This window comes from Gopherus flavomarginatus, chromosome 2, assembly GCF_025201925.1.
Source record: "Gopherus flavomarginatus isolate rGopFla2 chromosome 2, rGopFla2.mat.asm, whole genome shotgun sequence".
NCBI classification, from domain to species: domain Eukaryota; kingdom Metazoa; phylum Chordata; order Testudines; family Testudinidae; genus Gopherus; species Gopherus flavomarginatus.
In genome coordinates, this window is record NC_066618.1 from 191,455,714 (window position 1) to 191,474,275 (window position 18,562).

Sequence of the window (18,562 nt, forward strand, 5' to 3'; positions counted from 1 at the left end):
GTAGCTGCATGGAAAACACTACCTATAGATACCTAAAGCCTTAACTACACTTGGGATTTACCCCAGTACAAACATTGGTAGCCAGGGCAAATCCATAGTGTAGACAGGCAAAAATGCTATAAACTGCAAGTTGCACTGGTCTACTTTACTCCAGTTTCAAGCAAGGGAAAACTGAAGTGATGCTAATTGTAGCCTGTTTATAGTAGGGGTATGTATCTGTTCAGCTACACCACTGGTGGGTGAAATCCCCAGTGTAACCAAGGCCTAAACCTCAATTCTCAGTTAAGGCTGAAGCCAGGAAAGGCTTGGTATTATAAAGTATTTTGTATAGCAATCAGCTTCCTTAAGTCATATCATGAATCAGACCACGGGTTTGGTTCTCATCTCACGTTAGTTTTACAGTGGTGTACTCCACTGAATTCACTTTGTAAACAGTAAGGATATGTGGACTTCAGTGGAGTTGCTTCTGAATTATACTGGTGTTACTGAGAGCTGAAATTGATCTTGTATGTACCTAAGCTTAATAATAATAGCTGATTTTATGTTTATACATAATTCTCCCATTTGATACAATACCAATAGCTGTCTTGGTTCACTGAGTGTTATTCATGTGTCAGAAAACAAATTAGTACTGCTAGTGACATAAGGCGGCCATAATGGGACAGACCAATGGCCCAGCTAGCCAATATCCAGTCTACCAACCATGGCCAATGTCAGGTGTTTTAAAGAGAATGAACAGAACAGGGTAATCATCAAGATATCCATTCCTGTCACTCAGAGGCTTCAGGAAGCTCAGAGCAGAGGGCTGCATCCCTGACTACCTTGCCTAATAGCCATTGATGGACCTAGCCTCCATGAATTGACCTAATTCTTTTTTGAATCTGGTGATAGTTTTGATATTCACAATATTCCCAGCAATGAGTTCCACAAGTTGAGGCTGCATTGTATGAAGAAGTATTTCCTTTTGTTTGTTTTAAACCTACAGCTTATTAATTTCATTGGGTGACCCCTACTTCTTGTGTTATGTGAAGGGGTTAATAACATTCTTAATTCACTTTCTCCACACCATTCATGATTTTATAGACTTGTATCATAACCCCTCTGTAACAGGTTCCTGACTCACCCCCGCATCAACTCCTGCTGGTCCACTCAAGAATTAGCTCTGTTCTAGTTGCAGAGCACCTGCTCAGCTGTGCTGTCTGAGACCCACGTTGCTCCCTAGTTTGCAATGTCCTCTTCTGGACACAGCCCTCTGCCTGTGCTCCACTCAGTTCTCTCCCCTTCCAGGGGTAACAGCAGCCTTTTGGCTTGCACCTGCCTCAGTGGCCAACTACACCGGAAAGTCTAGCCTCTCACCTCAGGGCAAGTTGCAGTCTGCATCAGCCACACTCCTCCACACCAGGTGCAGTGCAAGGAGGAAGGAGGACCCAGGCCCACCCACTACTCTGGGTCCTGGCCCAGGGATCCTCTAGCAGCATTCATGTCCTGCCTGTCTTCTCTCCCCTCTAGTGCTCATACTCCCTGGGCCACTTCCCTTTGGCCCTTACACCTTCATAGCCAGGGGCATCACCCTGACAGGTATCAGGCTGCAGCTTTCCCTCTGCTCCAGCTCTGCCCAACACTGCTCTATTTAAGGTACTATCCCTAGGAGCCAGTCCTCCTCCCTTGCTTGTCAAGGAAAGACTCCAATTTCTTCTGCTTTGCAACCTTTATATAGGGCCAAGCCTGGCCCTGACTGGCTGCCTTTCTGCCCTTCTCTGGTTGGCTGGGTTCTGCACAGCAGTTCCAAGGGCTGCTATTAACCCCTCTTCTGCCCCACTACACCCTCTTCGTTGTCTCTCTTCCAAGCTGAAAAGTCCCAGTCTTTTTAACTTCTCCTCATATGGAAGCTGTTACATACGCCCAAATCATTTTTGCAGACCTTCTCTGTACCTTTGCCATTTCTAATACATCTTTTTTGAGGAGGGGTGACCAGAACTGAATGCAATATTCAAGGTGTGGGCATACTATGTATTTATATAGTGACATTATGATTGTTTCTCCGCCGCTTCCGAGGGCTCCGATACGACCGGCAGCTCTTTTACCTCCATCCGAGAGGTCTTCCGCGAGACCTCTCCGGGCTGCCGGTCTTCTACCAAGATCTCCTCCGGACCTGGAAGCTCTTTTCAACGACCAGGTCCGTGGTGGCCACCATGGGGGTTGACCTCCTCGCGGAGCCCCTGCTACACAATCCCCAGCTTCGTGTGCAGGTGGCGGAGTCCCCCACGGTGTGCCAGAGGTTGGTCTCGGCAGGAGTCACCAGGGTCGGAGACCTCCTGGACTACGACCGGGGAGACTGGCTGGATCCCCTGACGCTCGCTCAGCGCATAGGGCTCTCCAGACCTCGTACTCCCCAGCGCGTACTTCAGGAGGTGAAGGCCGCTTTACTGCCCGCTGCTCGGGCTTACCTTGACCGGGTCCTGTGAGAGGGCACGCCCCGCCCACCCTCCACCCCAGGCCCCGTGGACATTTTTATCGGGCCCCTGCCCCGTGGACCCAATCGGCCCCCTCACCCTTTCACTGCCAGCCGGCTGCATGATCTGCAGCCGGTTTTGTTCCAGACCGCGCCACGGAAACATCTGTACTCGCTCGTGCTCCATACCCTTCACTACCTCACCCTCGCGTCCCACCCCGATACCAAATGGCGGGACCTCCTGCCCCCTCTCGAGGGTGAGGAGCCCCGGTGGGCCAGCTTGTACTCTGCCCTGGTCCCGAGGCCCACCAGGGATATCAGTTGGCGGCTCCTTCACGGAGCCGTGAGCACGGGCGTGTACTTGGCGCGGTTCACATCTGTCCCTAGCACCTGCCCTTTCTGTGGTGAGAAGGAGACCTTGGCACACGTTTATTTGGAGTGCGCCAGGTTGCAGCCCCTGTTCCGGCTCCTCCTGAATATTTTCCTGCGTTTTTGGTTGCACTTTTCCCCTCACCTTTTTATCTACACGCTCCCCATCCGTGGCCCCACGAAGTCGCGGGATCTCCTTCTCAACCTCCTCTTGGCCCTGGCCAAACTGACCATCTACAACACCAGGGAGAGGCGGTTGGCCGACGGGATTTCCTGCGACTGTGGGGCCTATTTCTGTTCCTCCGTCTGCTCACGCATCCGGGCAGAGTTCCTCTGGGCGGCGTTCACTGGCTCCCTTGACGCCTTCGAGGAGCAGTGGGCGTTGTCCGGGGTTCTCTGCTCGGTGTCCCCATCGGGTTCCCTTCGTTTAGCCCTATGACCTCACTCCCGATCCTGTTTTTTTCATTAGTTGTCCCCCGTAATTATTTGGTGTCCCAGACCTGTGGGTCCTCCCCTTAGGCTGGGGGGAGGCCCTTTAGAAGTGGGCGGGCTTCGCCCGCCCACCCTCGCTGGATGCCAATAGGACATTATGATTGTTGATGTGCAGTCACAGGTATTTCATATTTTCTTCTATTTATTCCCTTTTGTCAATAAAGTGAATGAGCAGAAATAGCTTCTTTTGTGAAAGTAGCATATGTACTTATTTATAGAGGACTAGATGACTCATAAGGTTGGGAATGGAACTGAACATCTTTAATTCCTAGGTCCAGAAAGGTTGGTAGTGAATGGAAGTCAGATTTTAGACTTATAGGACAAATAACCAGGAACTCTCTTCTTCTCTTATATTGAAGACTAGTACTCTATTTGCTTTTCTCCTATTTGCCACCTTCCCAGATCTCTGTGATTTTTCACAAATAATTGTCAACAGTGCAGAAGTTTCATTAAGTAATTCTCTGAGGGTCAGTGTAGTGGGGTGGTCACCTGCTCCTGCCTGAAAGGTTTTAAAACCTGGGCTGATTGGAGAAGTAGCCACAGCTGGGGCACACCCCAATCAGGCCCAGCTGGCCATATCAAAGCCAGGGAAGCCAGGAACAGAGACACAGTCTCTTGGGAGGGAAGAAAAGCCTGACTGCTGGGATGCTCAGGGTGCCTAGAACAGGGGTCAGCAACCTCTGGCACGTGGCTTGCCAAGGTAAGCACCCTGGTGGGTTGGGCCAGTTTGTCTACCTGCTATGTTGGCAGGTTGGGCTGATTGAGGCTCCCACTGGCTGTGGGGTGGTGGGAAGCTGTGGCCAGCACATCCCTTGGCCTGTGCCGCTTCCTGCTGCCCCCATTGGCCTGGGACAGTGAACCATGGTCAGGGGGAGCTGCGATTGGCCAAACCTGTCAACAGAGCAGGTAAACAAACTGGCTCGGCCCCCTAGGGTGCTTACTTTGGCAAGCGACATGCAAGAGGTTGCTGACCCCTGGCCTAGAGTGAGGCAAGGCTGGGTAAAGGCCAGAGGGGCTGGCGAGTTCCAGGCTGGCAACTCCCCAGGCTGCAGAGCCTTGTCCAAGGAACCATAGAGGCACTGGGTTGCAGAGAGAGGCAGCAGGTCCAGGTCCAGACCCAACCTTGCCTATGAGGAGTGGCTGACACTGCAACCTGCCCCAGGGCATGGGGGTGAGTTGGTGACTGGCAGTAGCCTATGACTGAGGTGAGGTGGGGATAGGGGGTGGGGGTTCCCTGGGGAGGAGAGACCCTGAGAGAAAGGAGTTACTCCCAGGGGGCAGCACCCCAGATAAAGGGGCACCAGAGTCCAGGGAGGGACACAGGGGCCAAGCGGCAGCGGGATACTGGCCTGCAGAGGGTGCTCCAAGGCTGGAGAGCTAATTCCTGGAAGAGACCAGCAGGAGGCACCACAGGGGTGAGTCCTACACACTTACAGTCAGATTGTGATACCATTACTCACACCGAGTAGCACCTTGTTCTACATGTAGCCTGTTATCTTCAATGTAACCATGAAAGGCATCCGACTAATTCCCAACTCATGACATCTAGGTCAGCTCATTTTTAAACATCCAAATGCTCCTTGCCTTACTTGTATGTAATCAATAGCTATTTTAACAAGAAATTCCTTATTTCTGAACTATCAAACTTCTTTTCTCTCTCTTTTCTAAGACAGATTTTTAGAAAAGGAGTTTGGTGTCCCAGCTATTTTAAACTCATCATTAATCTCATCTCATCCCTCACTTATTAAAAGTGTTTACATATTTATAAAATCTTCCTGCTTTCCCCTTGGCTAGTATTAATTCATTCTGTTTTAGTGTCCTGATATTTTTCCTAAAAGCTGTGGCTCATGCTCTGCATTCTTGTTTGGCTGACTACTCCCCCATTCTCCCGTTTCAGTATAGATGGGCTTTTATAAACCTCGGATCCTTTATCAGTCTTTTGTGACACTATATTGTCTGTCCTTTTTCTTTACATTCTCATTTTTCCCCAGAGGAATGGTTAGTTGTATCTTAATTATGGCACATTTTTTAAATCCCTGGCTACCCATGGGTTTTAATGCTTCCTCTCTAACAGCTCATTCACTAGATTACTTAATCCCCCCAGATTTCCTCTCCTGAAATCCTTTTGCTGTCAGAGAATCCACTTCTTACTGGGGTGAATCCAAATAGTTTAGGGGTTACAGGTGCAAAGCTTCCCACACTTTCACAGCCTCATTCCTTTTCTCCTTATTGGTAAGATAGTTATTTCAGGACGGCTTCTGCATTAGTTGGAGTCTTCTCTTTCTGACTCTCAAAGCTATCTGCAATGTAATTTAGGAACCACAATGATGCTGCCCTTCTACTGTTCTAGAAAAATGTTGTAAGGCATCAAGTTCCAGCACTTTTAAATTATTACCTTTGTGTTTTAAGGGCAGACAGTACATTCTCAGACAGGACTAAAGAACACAGACCTTGCATATTGAGGCTGAGACAGAAGTACTTCTATTTAAACCAGAGACTGCTTCCCTGTCCACACCAGATGGTGACACCAACAGAAACACCAGAGACAAGATCTTCAGCAGCTGTAAACTGCTGTCATGCCACTGAAATCAATGGACTGGTGCTATTTGCACTGATGGAGGGAGCAAGCAGAGGCCAAAAAGGATTACCAGGCATGAAAGGTGCTGTACAGGTGGTGAACTGGCACACTACTGTTCTCCTTTGCTTTGTCAATGCCATTCTACAGAAATTATCTGCCAACCACTCTGAAGACATGAAATCCAGACTAGGATTCTAATTAGTTGCCCCTGACAAATTCATTGCCACTCTGACATTAATAAGTCCTACGTCTGAGGTAGTGGCAGCTGGTGAACTTTGGGGCAAGTGGGGTGTAGCAGACAATAAAAATCATGGCCACTTACCCCTATGGCACCATCCCTACCCCTAGAGAAAGGAAGGATCAGCCCTAGGAAAGTTGCCTTCCAATGCTGGATAGGGCCCTTGCCTGGGACTGCCTGGACCTCCTTCATGGGAACCACTTCCTCTTCTCCCTCTTATCACATTCCTCCTCTCCACTGCTGCCTCCTCCTACCCACCCTGCCTGATGAAGCCTCCTTCAGCTGAATCTCCACCTTCATTGCAGGGCAAGGCCTCCCTCCAGCAGCTCTGCTGCCTTCAGTGCAGCAGTGAACCACCCAACCCCAGTCAGCAGACCCTGAGAGAATGAGCAAGAACCCACCACCAGAGCCAGTCCTAGCACACAGTGTTTCCCTGACATACCACGGGGGGGTGGGGCACTCTACAGTCATTGCAGCCTGTGGCTTGGATGGTGAATCCAGTAGTCGAAATCCCATTACAGATTGCTGCAGCTTTGACTCCTATCAGGCCTTGACAGCATGTGCCACAGGGGTTGTGGAGAAGAATGCCCTACTACTGCATAGGATTCATGTACAGCAAATCTATAGCAAGCTGTGATTCATATTTAAACACACACACAGGTGGGGCAGTGCCCCAATGCCTTGTATACATGAGACACCATTTGTCTGGGATCATTATTATAAAGACACATGATACAATTTCCTCTTGCTCACAATATGGAAGCAGCCCTGCAAGCTTGGGCGTTGCTGAGTGTCGATTCCTTTGGGTTTAATGCACCATAAGTGGACAATGAGATGGACAGATATACAACTTAATCATTTATTATTTATATTGCAGCAGTGCCTAGATATCCCCCCTCCCCGACGGGGACCCCATTTTTGTAGGCAGGCTATAAATAAGATAGTGAGAGCTAGTCCTGGCCCTGGAGATTTTACAGTCTAAGAAAACTGGCAGGACAAAGGAAGTGAAATAGGTGCACAAAAGGGAAGTGACTGGGTCAACATCACACAGTCGGGTACAGACAGAAGCCAGGATTGCATGCATCCGACGAAGTGGGTATTCACCCACGAAAGCTCATGCTCCAAAACATCTGTTAGTCTATAAGGTGCCACAGGACTCCTTGCTGCTTTTACAGATCCAGACTAACAGGGCTACCCTTCTGATACTAGAAGCCAGGATTGGAACTCAGGTCTGCTGATTCCCAGTCCACCAGGGAGGAGGCCCCTGATCTTGCATTTCCCACTAAGCCCGAGGGTGGCTGGCTGGTGGCAGAAGATACTGAGTGACAGAGTTTGTCCAGGAGGGCTCCCAGCAGCAGGAGAGCAGCTCCTCTTCTCCAGGCCTGGGAAGCACCTTTAAGGGCCCTAGCCAAAGCCAGATATCTTGTCTTTAAGCCCATGATCTGTGATCCTTCTGCACTGGAGAAGGGGGGAACCTCTGGCTCAGCGCCCCCAGTGCACCCCACCAGGGCGGGGCTTTGCGGTTTGTGAGGCGCTGTGAACAATGGGAAAGGAACTTACAGCGCCTGTGGCTCAGCCCCGGGAGCGGCGGCGGAGTGCGCAGGCCCAGGGCGAGCCGGGCTCGGCGGGAGGGGACACGAGACGCGGTGTGTGAGCGCGGAGCGGCTCAGAGCCGGGATGGGAGCCGCGCGAGAGATCTGCAGCTAGCGCAGCTGCACTTGCTCGGCCGGCAGCAGGGAGGCTCAGGTAACCAGCGCCGAGCGCGGGCAGTGCTGCGGGGCCGGGGGTGCGGAACGGGCGGGGCTCCTCCGTGGCCGGGGGCTGTTGAGCCGGGCTTGGGCGGTCGCACTTGCCCCTGGCAGTTTTGCAAGGGGGGAGGCTGAGCTGAGCCCCCCCATGAGCCGCTGGGGAGGCGGCACGTTTCCGGGCTAGGAACCGGCGGGTCAGACAGCAGCTCCTGCCGCTGGCTGTCACAGGACGGTATTGAACTTCCAGATGAGCCCCCGAGCCCTGCCCCCAGAGAGAGGGGAGCTGCAAAACGCTTCCGCGTGGTTGCCAACCCAAGCGCCGCGGCAGCCCTGCAATGGGAAAGGGGCTGCGTGTTGCTTCCACAGCGGGGAGACCGCGCCGGCTACAGTGCAGGACAAGCCAGGCGTTTTCGTTTCATATGTTGGTCTTTGGGCGCAGACCGCATTGGGCTGGCTGGGCGAAGGGTGCGTCGGTAAATTTTACACACGCAGAGAGCGAATTAGCAGTTGCTGGGAGCCGGCTGCTTCGCTGGATGCTTTGCAAGCGCTTGACAGCGAGTCTCGGTGAGGCCGGCTCACCTCCTGAGAGTCGCGGCTGGGTTTCAGCACCATGGAGAGCGCGCTCCAGGCAGCAGTGAAGGGCACTGAAGGCCACTTCCTCCTGCAGAGCCGAGGCGTGCAAGGAAACCAGTTGCTGTGGGGGTTGCATTGCTTCCCTCCTTGCTGGTGCCATCGGTGGCACTGGGAGATTTACTGCTCTCCCTGCTCCGAAAACAAGCAGTAATTCAGGCGTCGTTTATGTTTTCTGTAGATTAGCCTGAAGAGGAAAATATGGTCTTCTCCGTTGTTGGAGGGCGTTCTGCAGCTGGAATGTGTATCAGCTGATCAAAATAAAACTAAGCCTCAGCCATCTCTGAGATTCTGCTGATACCTTCGTGAATATAATTATAGAAGGTGGAGAAAAGTAACTGAAATGTAAACAAATCTCTTTAAAGAAGGGCTAACCTGCCTTCCTGGGGCAGAGGAAGGGTAATGAGTGGGGATCCTTGATATGATTAGAATGGGGGGGGTCAATTCCTTTTGCAACAGATATTCACAGAAGCTATACTATCCAGTAAGTACCTCGGACGTTTTTCTGGGGGGATGCTATTGACCTTGTTTAATAAAGAAAAAGTAAAAAATAGCCTACCTTCCTTGTTCCTACAGGCATGTAAGTATAGGAAACTTGAAATTATGATTACTTTCATTTACAGTATGGTGCATCATATTGTAGTTACTCCCCAGGATAAAATAGATTTAACCTGTTGCAAGAAGCATTATTTAAAATTTGTGATGCACTAAGTGTGAGACTGTGGTATTACCATGAGCCCTTAGTAAAGAGTACTGCCTAGTTGCACTGATCTCAAAGCAGACCCGGGGCCTCAGATGGTCACAATATGGTCTTTGCTTCCCCCTTCTTGACTAAGGGAAGTAATTCGTGCCATTTCTCTCTCTGGTGTAGTTTACTTCTTCCTTGATGCTGCCTTGGCTGAAGTCAGGCTCCACCCACCTGCACAGACTGGGGAATAGCAGCTGTTCAATCCCTTGAGCACAAAAGGGTGTAGCCCATGCAGGAAATTAATAGGGTGCCTTATGTCCACATTCCCCTCTGTATGGCTGTGTGACAGAGCTCACAACTGACTCCTCAACAAGAAAAGAGGCCTGTACATAAAAGGCATGATGCAAAGCCCACTAAAGTCAATGGAAAGACTCCCATTGATTTCAATGAACTTTGGATCAGGCCCAGCCTGCCTTGCTTTGGTCTCTATCCTAAGGGAACATTAGGTATGGATATTAGATTTTGTAAGCATCAAGATTATCCCATGAATTATTATCCAATATCTATGTTATTTACTCCAGAATTCACTATTTCTAGGGGGGGTCTTATTTTCCTGTAGGTAAGGATTGGAAAGATGAGCCTTTAAAAAGAAAGGTCAGAGTGTCTAACATCAGGAGGAGGAGGAGGACTTAAAACGTAAGAACCCATTTTAATTTGTGTTTTACATTTTCAGGGTCATGGTCATGCATGTGCATGTGCTGAGACAGCAACATCACATTTCTGTTTTCTTCTGTTTTAGCATAGTTTCAAATTCAGTTTTCTAAAAGGTAAACATTTAATACTTAAAACAATTAATTTATCATGAAGCAGTTTGAAAATTCATTGAGTAGTTTCTCCTGAAATATGCTCAATGTTTCACCCATCTAGTCACAAAACTGATCACCACCCTCCTACCTCCCGCCTGCTATATCAGTGCAGTGTAATAAAGCACAAAATAAACACAAGATAGTCTTTACCTGGGGAATAAAGTTGGTAGGGGATTGCTACACTGAAGCTGCATGTTCTGAAGTTCTGACTGTAACTTCTCTGTATTTCTAGAGATTGATCATGATTACACTGGTCCGCTGTTATGCTGTGAAAAGTTCTAAAGATGAACAGCTGTCCCTTGGCTTTATACAAGCTCTAAGCTCAGACCAAAACACTGATATAGGGTAACAGTGTTTACTCCACTTTTGGGCAAAAGATTCCCAAGCATAGGCTTTTTAGGCCCAGATCCTTCATGGTATTTAGGCACCTCACTCCCAGTGAAGTTAATGGGAGTGAGGTGCCCAAGTACCTTTAAGGATCTGGCCCTTCATACCCACATCCACAAAAGTGAAACCTGTGCCAATACATTCAACACCCCAACACAGTAGCTGTCGTTTATATTGATCTGGTACAAATAGGTGCCTTTGAACACTCCTCCACATATTTATTGTGGACTCTTTACCTCACCTTCCTTCAGCATTCTGTTCAATAACGCTGCCTCATTCTCATCTAGCAAGAGCCACATTCATGTTGCAGCTCAGAAGACAGACTACATCACTCCAAATCACCACTGGGGACTGAAAACCTCTCCTTCTTCTGTCTAGGAACTGATAGTATTTCTACATGAAGAACCAGAGACTAGGATAGATTTGCCCACATGTAACAGCTTATTTGTTTGTGTGTTTGAGCAGTGGCTGGAGGGGAGCGAGAGAGTGAGTGTGTGTGTGGTGGGGGGCAGGGGTTATAAAGGTATTCATGAAAGCATCCAGTAGCACTGGCTAAATTGAATCGGATGTTTATTTCTTTTCATTCTGAAAAAGATCATGATTTGATGAACTAGTTGTCACAACAGTAACACTATGCTCCACTCTTGTGACTAAAATTTTATTTTTTTGTCTTATAAACTTCATTCTGTGATACACTTATCTACATTTTAACTCTTAAATAATCAAATGCAACTATTAGCATTCTAGATTTCCACTCTAAACTTGTTTTAGTATAGAAAACAATCTACCTATAAAATAAGTAATCCCAGGTTGTGTGTTTATCATGGGTTAATCCCACAGTGAGGAATTAGAATTTACAGCATATCTCCTGATACACAATGTGGTTAGTGCAAAATAACTATACAGTACCTTTTTTAATGTGGTGCATAGTTAATTTATGCTGATCTTTACAAATTAGTCAATCTGTGCCATATTACCTTATGTTTTCTTGAATTAACTACAGTAAATTACAGAGGAGAATGAAGATCACTAGAGATATTGGGCCAGATTCACTGATATGCTCCAGTTGCTTTGCATAATTCTGCTGATGCAAAGCAAGTATCAACCTAGCTTAACTTCCTCAGGAGACTGCTGGGCATGACCAGAGCAACACAAAGCAGCCAGATACACTAGTCAAACAGATCCATTAGGCCTCATTCTCCCTTACCACTGACCTTGTGTTGTCCTTTACATCTGTGTAAAGTGCGAGTAAAGTACTTCCATCCTGATCTCACTATGCACAAGTTAAAAATGATTGTACAAGTTGCAAGTCAGCGGAGACTCACACATACAGTTTATATGAGGAGACAGTTTTGTCCTGCGAGATATGGGACTTGACTGGCAGGGCCGACTCTAACATTTTTGCTGCCCCAAGCAAAAACAAAGAGCGCCACCCCGCCCCGCCCCCCAAGCGTCACGTCGCCCAAGTCCCCGCCCCACAAGCGTCGTGTCACCCTGCCCCCCGAGCCTCGCGTCGCCCCAGTCCCTGCCCCCAAGCGTCGTGTCGCCCAAGTCCCTGCCCCCCTGAGCGCCGTGCCGCTGAAGCACACCCCCACCGAGCGCTGTGCCGCCCAAGTTCCTGCCCCCCCAGCACGGCACCACGCCTCCCAAGCCCCGCCTCCCCCCAGCGCTGCCGGGCCGAACCGAAAAAAACCAAAAACAAACCCCGAATGCCACCCCGTCCCAAGGTGCCGCCCCAAGCACGTTCTTGGTAGGCTGGTGTCTAGAGCCGGCCCTGTTGACTGGGAGTCAGGAGATTATTTGGTATGGGAGGGTTGGCAATCTGTTTCCTGCTCTGCCAGTGATGCTCTATATTGACCTTAGTCAATCCCTTAATTTGTGTGTGTGTGCACCTCATTTTTTTTTGGCCCACCCTCAGGTGATCTCAAGACACTTTACAAACACTAATTAAGCCTCATAATAATTTGCGTGTGCCTCAATTTTCCACGTCTTATAATTGGAGATATTAATGCTTACCCCTCATTGCAAGGCAGTTTGAGGTATATTATAAGATATTATTGTGCCATATCTTTGAAGGAATGTATGACAGTATGAAGCTAGCTATGAAAGGGCTGTGCAGATAAGGAAGCTATGGTAATTCATACAGCCACTTTATAGACTAGTGCAGTACACAGTCAAGTGCAGAGGATTAGAGGCCAATAGGCCATGATTCCTGGGTCCATTTTGGATTCTACCATTAACTTATTCCTGCCCATCCTGGCTAATAGCCATTGATGGATCTATCTTCCATGAATCTATCTAGCTCCCTTTTGAACCCCGTTATAGTATCAGCCTTCCCAGCACCCTCTGGCAAGGAGTTCCAGAGGTTGACAGTGCGTTGCATGAAAAAATTATCCTATTTGCAGTGCCTGTTTAGTAATACTTTGCAGTTGCCCAAAAGATTTGTAAGACAACATCTTGATATCCATGCAACTCTATCACCAGAGAAAGGCATGTACCCATGTACCAGCTAATTTATTTTCTGTGTTTCAGTCTACACATTGCAGATGTGTGGTTCCCCCTTGAATCAGATTGGCAGGATAATGACCAATAATCATATAGAATTGTCTTCCTTTCTGGGGGCTGCCTCCAGCTTTATGATGTCTGATTTAAAGACATCTACCTCCCTCTCTAACTAAGGGGAGTCTCTTGTTGAAGACCATTAGGCTGGGAGTCTGTGCCATCTCAACCAATCAACAGAAAGCAAATCACTCAGAAAAATGAGAGTATTATTTCTTTGGCTTGGTCTGTGAGGAAACACCCTGTAGAGGAAGAACAAGAGTCTTGAGTCTGAAGGGGGAAGAAAAGGGAATGGGAATCTTTGGAGTCCCATCCCAATCCCCACAGGGAAAGCTTCTCAAAGAAGTGCTGCTCTAAGCACTCTGAAGTCAAGGGCTGCATCTGCAGACGTCCAGATGCTTAACAGAGAGGATCTAGGAACGCTGGGCGGCAGCTTTGCAAAGCTTGTTCATCAGCACCTCCACTCTCCAGTGCAGGAGGTGGTCATGGAGTGGGCTCCAAATCTTGTTGGACAAAGAACTTCCACATGCTTGCAGGCCTCCTGGATTTGATCCGTTTGGCCTTGATATATCAGAATGCTTTGAGGCCTTTCCACAGAAATTCTTACGATACTATAGTGGCAGGAATACATTAATACCAGCGGACTAGAAAAGCTACTACTATCAGAGAAAAGTGCATAAGATTCCTCAACACTGAGCCATGAAAACAACCAGGGATGAAAGCAACCAGTGGATTACAGGCTTAGTGTCATAGTGATGCCAATTTCTCTACCTACCAAGAGCCGAATTCTGCCATTGTTTTTAATTAGCATGCTCCAGATTTTTACATAATTTCAGTGAGTGTTGCAGTATTTGTCCATCTCATTTAACACAGAGGGAGCTGGTATTCTATAGTGAGTGAAATCATGTGCATTTGGGATATTGCAGTAGTTACTGAAGGGGATAGGGGCTAGAAGCCAATAAAATGCAAGAAAAGGGGGTTGGAGTGGGAGAACCTTGTTAAAACAAACAGGTTAGGTATGCTTGCATCGCACTGTTTTAAGAAGTTAGGTGTGTTACTTGAAGCTGATGTTAGGTCTCACTCATACCTGTTGGTTCATATAATCCTACTAAATCCATAACAAAGGCATTATAATACTTCTAAAATACTCATCTACAGATGAATATTAAAGTGGCATACTCATTTTCAAAAGGCCTGATTGATTTCACTTACACTTATTTTACACTACTGTAACTCTGCTGAATTCAGTGGAGTTATACCTGTATACGTGAGTTCAGGGTCAGGCCCTGGATATTTAAAACAGAAAATCTTTGTTTTACTAGTACTTTATTACAATGGAAAGAATTTAGAACACTGCATTTACTTTTCACAGTGCATGAAATCCTAACCCTTTTGCAGTCAGTGGGGCCAGGCTTTACCTCACAAATTTACTATCTGCATCTGGTAAATTAAAATAGGCTTGTTAGTTTGTAATAATTTTCATTTTCTGATTTGTAGATAGTAGAACAAATGTTCCATGCTTGAGGGTATTTTTATTCAGAAAAACTAATTTTAAGGCTAGTCTTCATGACCAGGTCCCCCGTGGCTATTTATGTCACAGTTATATATAATCCCACAGTTATGTCTCTGTTTTACAGGCTTAAGAAAAAACGAAGCCATCAAGAAGAGTTTGTGAATTGTTCCAAATTAGCAAATAAAGCTAGCAAGTGATGCCTAACATGACTAATAGTAATGGCATTTGTATCAGAGATCAAGGCACTCAGCCCCGCAGTCATGCAATGTCTCTTTAAATTTACATAAAATTAAATGATATCCCATCATGAATTATGGAACTGGAAACACTACATGTAAAAAACAACTGTGTTGAGTGTTCACAGATCCATCTTTAGGGTGTAATCCTGCAAGGTGTCAAGGGCTCTCAGCACCTACTGACTTCAATAGGAGTTGAGGGCCCCCACACCTGCCAGGAGTGCTCAGCACTTAGCAGGATCGAGCCCTTAGTTTGGGAGTGTGGGATGGAGAGAACTCCACAGGGCTTCTTCTCTTTCTAGAGCTGATATCAAGGGATTATTTGCAGCCCATTTTGATTGAGTCTGTCTTGTGTGAAATCTCTCATTGCAGGTGAGAAGGATGAGCTCATATGCGGATATCTGTAGCTCCAAGCAAGCGCAGAGCAGCACGGAGGGAAGTTATCAACGCTATGGAGTTCGATCCTATCTGCATCAATTTTATGAGGACTGCACAGCTTCAATTTGGGAGCATGAGGATGATTTTCAGATCCAGAGGTCACCTAGCAGGTGGAGCTCTGCATTCTGGAAGGTACAGCTCACCACTCTACAGAAATTATTATTTGGTACAGGCCCAGTTTTCAGTAATTACTGAGCATCCACCCTTTGAAAATGAGGCCCTTTTAACATATATATCCCGTTGGGCATCAAAAAATAAAACACACAAAATCAAGTCACTTTTGAAATCTTAGCTGTAATTTGTAAAAGTATAGAGAAATGACTCTCTCAACACATTCACGCACAGCTTTCACTGACATTCATAAAAGCATAGGTGGGTGTATGATCAAACTACCAGGGAAACAATAAGGGCTTGGTTTACTAAAAAGTTAGGGATCTTATGGAAATCAAGCTTTGCACTTATTATTTAAACTGGGCAGGAAATGTAACGTTATGACTTATTTCTACCACACCATCCTCTTAACCTCTGCAAGATAAAACATTTCATGGACAGAAAACAGGAGGTGGTCATATGTAATGGGTAATCGCAGGGTTTGAATCCAGGACTTTCATTGCCAAAGCTCTGACCTCCACTCCCTGCGCTAAAGAAGGAGCTTTGTCACCTAGTAGCAGTAATAGGTTAAGAACATAAGAATGCCCATACTGGGTCAGACCAATGGTCCATCTAGCCCAGTATCCTGTCTTCAGACAGTGGCCAGTGCCAGGTGTTTTACAGGGAATGAACAGAACGGGTAATCATCCAGTGATGATACACGCTTACAGCCTCTACACATGCTTATTTCTTTTTCCTGGAAACTCCCATATGTATGTTGATTTAAACAAAGATCAGCTGTAGAAATAATTCCAACATGGCAATTCATCCACATATTTGAATTCTATGAATCGGGGCCCAGAAGACAATGTTTGCTTCCTGGTAGGATTGACAAATATTTGTGTAGACAATGAAAATGTTAAATGATGAGGCCACATTCATTTTTAACCTTGTTTGTTTTCCAGGTCGGACTCATCTCTGGGGCGGTTTTTATGCTGATCGGGTTAACAGTTCTTGTCGTAGGTTTTCTTGTGCCACCGAAAATCGAAGCCCTTGAGGAAGAAGATTTTGTTGTTGTGGATAACCATGCCATTCAGTTTAACGGAGCCCTTGATATATGTAAGCTGGCAGGAGCGATCTTATTTTGTATTGGTGGGACCACAATGGCAGCATGCCTGTTGATGTCTGCTTTTGCTAAAAGCTATTCCAAAGAAGAAAAGTACCTTCAGCAAAAGTTTAAAGAGAGAATAGCAGACATAAAAGCCCATGCACACCCAGTCACAAAAGCACCAGCACCAGGAGAATCAAAAATACCTGTCACTTTGTCCAAAGTTCAAAACGTCCAACCTTTATCAGAAACCTGACATTTCTCTTTTTAATTTATACATCATTTATTTTGAAAAGGTCAGCGTTTGTGAGCATATGAATTTGTGTTTACAGTACAGCTTCAAGTACTCTGCTCTGTAAGAGGGGGACTGATTGGAAACCTTATCTAGCAGAATTAGATGTTGGCAAATGAGGGAAGTTTAGGTGATTAGTGCTTTGAATAATGTATTTACATGTTCAAATATATGAATTGTGTAAACAAGTGTTCACCTATGTTGATCTAGGTCAACCTACCAACACAGTTACAACAACACTGGAGGGAGAAAGAAAAGATTTAACTTCTTATCAGTTTCTGTGTCATTTGAGAAAAATGGGCATTTTTATACCAATTGTATCATGGCCATCCAAAATTATGCTCTGTTTAAAGTTAATGTGGTGTGTTCTTTTTTTAGCTATGGTAGTTTTTAAAACTTTTTTTAGACTTGGTGTTCTTTCACTTTCCAGTCCTGCTGCACATGGTGTAATATCCTGACCTCTTTACCCATGTTTGTAGTCCTGTCATTTTCAATAGTCTCTATAAAAAGAAGAGTGTACATATACACATTATAGGTCTCTCACACAGAAGAAACTGTGTTGCCCCGATTTTGATTAAGGCAATTCAGTGTTTCCATATGGGAAACAAACTTAATTTTAGGCCCAAATTTGTCACTATCTTTCCTTTTTAAAATGACCAAATTTTGTTAACAACAAAGGCAAAATAAGGAAAGCAAGATTATGAAACATCCTATTTTAATTAAGAAAAAGAACTCCACATTTCCCCATTGGTTGTTTGGTGTGGTGTCCCTCATCATGAGTCTTTGCCAAACATTCTTAAAACTCGTAACACACATTTGGGACTTGGCAGGATGAGAATTAAACTATGGTTTAAAGCAGTGGTTACCAACTGGTCGATCGCGATCAACTGGTCAATCCTAGAGGATCTCCCTGTCGATCGTGATTTCCGGTGGCAGTGCAGTGTGGCTGCCTAAGGCTACTCTGCCCCCACAGCACTCCTGGAAGCGGTCACTGCAGCCCTGTGGCCCCAGGGGTGGGAGGGCAGGGGTCTCCCTCCATGCGCTGCTCCTGTCTGCAAGCACCACTCTCTCAGCTCCCAGTAGCCGGGAGAGCTGTAGGGGATGGTGCTTGCAGAGATGGGCAGGGCACGGAGCCACATGCCCTCCACCCTGCCCACCCCAGGGGCTGCAGGAGCACATTGGCCCCTTCCGGGAGCAGCGTGGGGCAGGGTAGGCATGGAGCCTGCCTTAGCTTTAGTGCACCCACTGCTGACTGGGAGCCACCAGAGGCAAGTGCTGCCTGGTGGGAGGACACACCCCAACCCCCATCCCTGAGCCCCCTCCCAGAACTAGCACCCCATACCCCTTCCTGCTTGCCAAACCCCCTCCTGCACCCCAGCCCCCTGCCCTCCCCTCCCAGAGCCAGCATCCTGTACCCCCTCCTGCACCCCAACACACTGCCCCATCCTGGAGCCCTCTCCTGCACCCAAACTCCCTCCTGGAGCCTGCACCCCTTCCTGCAGCCCAACACTCCCTCCTAGAGTTTGGACCCCAAACCCCTGCCCCTGGCTCAGCTCAGAGCCTCCTCTCACACTGCAAACCCCTCAGCCCCAGCCCAGAGCCTACATCCCCTCCCAAATCCCAACCCCCTGCCCCAGCCTGGTGAAAGTGAGTAAGGGTTGAGGAGAGTGAGCAACAGGGAAGGGGGGGATGGAGTGAGCAGGGCGGGGCTTTGGGGAAGGGGCATGGCCTTGGGGAAGGGGCAGGGTAGATCCCGAGTTGTCCTTAGATTCAAAAAAGTGATCTTGGGGATAAAAAGGATGGAAACAACTGGTTTAAAGTGAAATTCCTAGCCTGCTGCTTCCTGTCTCTACATAATCCCATTAGTTGACCTTAAAG

The 18,562-nt window shown here is 47.3% G+C and overlaps 1 protein-coding gene across 2 annotated transcripts; it reads left to right on the forward strand.

The window, feature by feature from the left end:
- The first annotated feature begins 7,733 nt into the window (after window positions 1-7,733).
- Window positions 7,734-18,046, forward strand: NRSN1 (neurensin 1). Of its 2 annotated transcripts, XM_050941878.1 has the most exons (4): window positions 7,734-7,875; window positions 9,815-9,891; window positions 15,129-15,326; window positions 16,250-18,046. In XM_050941878.1, the coding sequence occupies exons 3-4, from the start codon at window positions 15,138-15,140 to the stop codon at window positions 16,646-16,648; spliced, it is 588 nt and encodes a 195-aa protein (XP_050797835.1). In that variant the 5' UTR covers window positions 7,734-7,875; window positions 9,815-9,891; window positions 15,129-15,137; the 3' UTR covers window positions 16,649-18,046. The 2 variants fall into 2 exon arrangements, with proteins under 2 accessions (XP_050797835.1, XP_050797836.1); XM_050941879.1 differs by lacking the exon at window positions 9,815-9,891.
- The last annotated feature ends 516 nt before the right edge of the window (window positions 18,047-18,562 follow it).

Bases quoted from the DNA above. Each gene is read 5' to 3' on its own strand.
- NRSN1 (XM_050941878.1), top strand. From the start codon at position 15,138: ATGAGCTCATATGCGGATATCTGTAGCTCCAAGCAAGCGCAGAGCAGC. The intron at 15,327-16,249 runs GTACAGCTCACC...TTTGTTTTCCAG, and splicing joins GGAGCTCTGCATTCTGGAAG to GTCGGACTCATCTCTGGGGC.